At 41.0% G+C, this 4,847-nt stretch overlaps 2 protein-coding genes across 2 annotated transcripts in view; one reads left to right on the top strand and one right to left on the bottom strand.

Annotated features, from left to right (window-relative positions):
* The window catches only part of LOC109586271 (cytoplasmic dynein 1 light intermediate chain 2-like), a 1,302-nt gene extending 248 nt beyond the window's left edge, over window positions 1–1,054 (bottom strand). The window contains exons 1-2 of the mRNA XM_020002443.1: window positions 974–1,054; window positions 729–805 (exon numbers count right to left, since the gene is read on the bottom strand). Of these exons, the coding sequence (XP_019858002.1) occupies window positions 729–805; window positions 974–1,032 (136 nt within the window). The 5' untranslated portion in view covers window positions 1,033–1,054. The remainder of the gene's footprint in view (window positions 1–728; window positions 806–973) is intronic.
* Window positions 1,055–1,145: 91 nt separating this feature from the next.
* On the top strand, window positions 1,146–4,847 carry LOC105314449 (ankyrin-1-like). Its single transcript, XM_011408621.2, has 2 exons — window positions 1,146–1,245; window positions 1,815–4,847. Exon 2 carries the CDS (start codon window positions 1,852–1,854, stop codon window positions 4,537–4,539), a length of 2,688 nt encoding a protein of 895 aa, XP_011406923.2. The 5' UTR covers window positions 1,146–1,245; window positions 1,815–1,851; the 3' UTR covers window positions 4,540–4,847.

The following is a 4,847-nucleotide window of genomic DNA, read 5'->3' as shown; positions in this document are numbered from 1 at the left end:
GAGAGAGAGAGAGAGAGAAAGAGAGAGAGAAAGAACAATAAGATATAAGATACATTACTGGTAATCAAATCACATTACCATTATACAGTATACTAGGTTTAACAGCACAAAAGGATGTAAGCTAGTCATAATAAACACAGACACTATGAACATTATATGAAGCATACCATACTAAATGCACTACTACTATTACTACTACTACTACTAATAATAATAATAATAAATAAATGATGATGGTGATGATGAAACTTGTCGCAACAAAAGTTCATTGACATAAATACATATACATCACTTCAGTATAGTAAAGTTTAAAAGGTTTAAAAGTACATCTGCACATGTAATACACTAGAGACACACTGTAGCAATAACCTTTATTCACACCTTTTCACACGTAACTCTTGCTACATGTATAAGTATACATGTAGCAAGTATAAGTATAAGTATATGTATAAGTATATGTATAAGTGTACATGTACATATACATGTATATGTACATGTACATCATAATGTCAAAACTCATCATAATGTCAAAACTGAAACATTTTTCAAAACAAAAACAAAAAACAAACTGTTGGAAGACAAACAACAACAACTTTGAATAGTAACAAAAGCACACGTACTTATACCATGTGGGTGTGGCCACTAATAATTAATTAATAACACATTTAATATCAGTATTCATTAGAGAACAAGTACATGTATTATTACTATTAATTATTATTATTTACCAAGAACAAGAACGTTTTTAGATGCAGCCTTTACGGTTTTATTACTAGAGCCAATCACATCCTCCAATACTTCAGACCTGAACAAAGAAAGACCGTCAGAATGATAAAAAAAGATGGAGGGAGGAAGTGATTAAAAATAAAATTTTAAAAATTAAAATAAAAGATACAATGAGAGTTCTGAGTCTTAGAACTAAGCTTCTGGCTTTAAGGGATCCTTTAAATATTAAATAAATGGCAGCACTCACCATAAACTAACGTTCTCTTCGCCTTCTTCCTCTGTCGTGGTGTGATTTGGAGCGGCCATTTTGTTACTCTAAAATTTGATTAATTACTAGACCACGCCCGCTCGGTAATTGAGCCCCGCCCCATTACAAGCCCCTCCCTCTCACAATTTGCAGCTTTCATAATAATAATACAACATTATACACAGCATTGCTTTTCACTGGTGACATGCTTGCTGTTTCATTTCTTTGGCAGACCACAAGCAGGAAAGAAGGAGATAAACCAAAGGAAAAAAGTAAGAGAGATGGCCAAATACCCCTGTATCAAATTTTCCTCAAATTTCAAACCTTACCCGGTTGCCATCGGCGTGTTTGACAGCTCGCTTTTGTCTACACCTTCCCCCCTGCGCCATTATTGGGCATGAAACCTGAACTATTTCCCTAGCTTAGAGCTACACTAGCATGTGAACCACGCCGAGTAATGTGGCTTGTGTGTCTTTAGTCTACTATGTAAATGTAGTTATTATGATTTGCCTAATTTCACATGGAATGCTTATAAAGGGTTGTACTATAGCTGTATGTGATGTATTCTGGTAGTACTAGTGCTCAATAGTGTATTATAATTCTGTATCCCTTTGTGATTTTACTTGTCTGTCATTGCTTTAGCACAAGTTGTGTGTTTCATTATCATAAAAGTAGTCATCTATGTCATTTTAGAGTTTAGACATGTCCATGTGTTTTATTATGATTGGATTACCCTGATACCCCACCTCTCCCTCTCTCTCTCTCTCTCTCTCTCCTTCTCTTTTCTTCTTTTCTTTCTTTCTCTCTTTCTCTCTCTCTCTCTCTCCCTCTTTCCCAATAGCATCAAACTAAAGAGGTTACAACACCATCCACCCATAATGAATCTACTGTGGGGTGGTAGATCATCTCCCACAAGAGACAGGATGCTCCACAGTTCGGTCACAGGTGACATAGGTATGATCCAATCTCTGCTAGCCCTCGATCCAAACGTCCTTCAATCGAAAAACTCACACGGTCTAAGCACCCTACAGCTCTCAATCATTAATGGTCACTTTTGTCTCTCGGAGTATCTAATTCATGCAGGGATTGACGTAAAGTTAAAGGATAACCAAGGCTGGACTGCACTCCATGATGCCTCACTCTACTCTTCTACTACACTTGTAGTGCTTCTGTTGCAATATGGCTCTGATATCTTGGCAAGGACGTCGAAAGGGGAAATGGCGATCGACGTTGCCGGTGACACACCCACAGAGAACCTCCTACTAAAGAAAATGGAGGAGGCTGGGCACGGGGCGATCGCTAAGCGATACAGGTCCATTTTCGAAGGCATCAAAGATGATTCATCGCACGAAAATAATGAAAATAACGAAGGGTCAAGGATCAAGGCAGAGAAAGGGGTGGACCTGGGGGTATCGACATCCAATACAGGAGAAGATTCATGCTCAGTTATGAATAATGGCTTCTCTCATAGAGAGTCACCTGGGAGTTGTAATTCCAATTTTGCTCCTGGAGGTAGCTCCACCCACGCAGGGATAAATTACAAGCCTCGCCCACTAATTACTGAGCACCGCTCCAGGTATAAAACGTCTCTGAGCACAGTCCGTGAAGAAAAGTGTAATCTTCTTGGAGAAGAAACTGACGAGGAAGAGGAGACCCTCCCAATTTGTAAAGGAGAGGTTTCCAGTAGTCCTAAACGAGTAAAGAGCCCCGCTTTAAGGAGAAGGAGAGAAAGTAGAGACGAAACGTCTCGCACAGACTCTTTGGATCAGTCTCGGATGTTAGCTAGGAGTTGTACCGCTCCTGTCCTTACTCGCTCCTCAAGTGTAGATCAGCTAGGAAGCAGCGGAGGGCTACCAAGAGCTTCTCTACTAACACAGCTACCAGGATCTAACTACAGACCGTCTTCAGCAGGGAGCGCCAGCGACGAAAATATGCATCTGACAGAGAACAGCAGCGGAAAGAGAGCAGGGCCTTGTGGTCGCTGTCTTGCTTGTACCAGTGGTAACAGCTCTGGTTGTTCGAGCGAGAGGGAAACCCCGATAGAGTTGTTGAAAATGCGACCAAGAAAGCCCTCCATAGTCGACTTGTCGAGACGGAGAAGCAGTCGAGAGGATTTGGGGGTTGGAGAAAGCAGAAGGTCTGTTAGCTTCCAGCCTGAAGTACTGCTGCAAGAACTGGTGACTGAGGGAGACGCTGAAGTAGTCAAAGAGATGATTTCCTCTGGCATAGTTGATGATGTTAACAAGATGAGTCCAGTAGGACTAACTGCATTACATCAATCAGCCCTTGATGGAAACTTGGAATGTGCTCGTACGCTCATCCTCAACGGAGCTGACGTGAACAGTCTCGACTCTGATGGATGGTCCCCACTACATGCTGCAGCAGCCACTGGACATTTGGACACTGTCATGTTTCTATTAAATGCCGGAGCTAATCCAAGTACGAAGAACGATGCTGGACAGACGCCTTCAGAAGTAGCTAAGAAGAGCCACATCAAGAGATTGATATTGAGAGCAGCTGCTGGAAAGTCTTTGCTGGAATCAGACCATGAAAAAGACGGACATTCTGAGGACGAGTTTTCATCAGAAGGAGAGGAAGAGGAGGATGAGGAGAGGTATAGTCACGTTGAGTCCGACTCTGAAGAAGGAGAACTTTGTTTCTCGGACGATAGTGAGAGCTCTTCTCCCTGGGGACGTAAAATGTCACTAAACGGAAGACCAGGAACAGGCAGACGCTCGCCTCCATTACACGAATCTGTTGATAGCGTATTCTCTACTGATGGACGAGCTCCTGCTACTATCCTTTCCCCTACTTCTCTTTTGAAAGACCGTGAGTTATCAGACAGTACCTCCAGCTATGGCTCTATGACTGAAACTGATAACATCTCACTAAGACATCAAGTGGCGAGTTTCGAATCAGACGCATGCACATCGAGTTTAAAAACCCTCTGTCCTTCATCACCTCCACCCAACGATGAGGACCTCTCCGATACAGATAGAGAGACGACCGATCAAGGTTTTAGTACTATGGACGTCTCTAGTGATTGCTCAAACAGACGCCTGCAGTGTTCCGATGACGAAGGTACTTCAAGAGACGTGCTAGACACTGATCTGGTGCCAGGCGGATTTGATTACAAGTTTCAAGAAGCAGTGTTAAACGGCGACGTCGATGCTTTACTCAAATTGATAAAAGTGAAGGCCCAAATCGATATTAACCGAATCAACAAGCAATCAGGAATCAGTGCGTTACATCATTCAGTGCTGGAGGAGAATTATACTTTAGTGAAGCACTTGGTCTCTGATTTTAACTGTGATATTAACTTAAAAGACGTCGAAGGCTGGACTCCGTTACACGCTGCAAGTGCTGTGGGTTCGATTCGAATCGCTCAATTTCTACTAGAAAACGGCGCCAAGGCCTCCGTCCTAAATAATAATTGCGAGTTCCCTGTTGATGTGACTGATGAAGAAGGAATGGCCGCTCTGTTAAAGAAGGCAATGCTGGGTCCTCCATTAAAGGGATCACTGTACAACGCAGGTAGACGAGAGAAGGAGAGGCTTGTTTTATAATGAGGACTTATAATCTGTAATTATTATTATTATTAGTGAATTATTATTGTTGCTCTGGATCAATTCCCCTTTTCTGTTTGTTATTTTTATCTCTCAAGTAAAAGTGTTTAATTTATTATTATTTTTGTGTTTTTTTTTTCATTGTGTTATTATTATTGTCCCAATCAATCAACTTCACTTTTGTCATTATTGTTATTATTATTTTGTCAAATCTCACACACATACACAAACACTACACTGCACTATTGTTATTATCATTATTAAAATACAAAACATTTATTTGATTCTCAACACAATTTAAATCGAAA

This window comes from Amphimedon queenslandica, unplaced genomic scaffold, assembly GCF_000090795.2.
Source record: "Amphimedon queenslandica unplaced genomic scaffold, v1.1 AMPQUscaffold_12912, whole genome shotgun sequence".
Classification (NCBI taxonomy): Eukaryota; Metazoa; Porifera; class Demospongiae; order Haplosclerida; family Niphatidae; genus Amphimedon; species Amphimedon queenslandica.
Note: the sequence above shows the minus strand (reverse complement) of the source record. Positions and strands in the feature narration are given on the sequence as shown.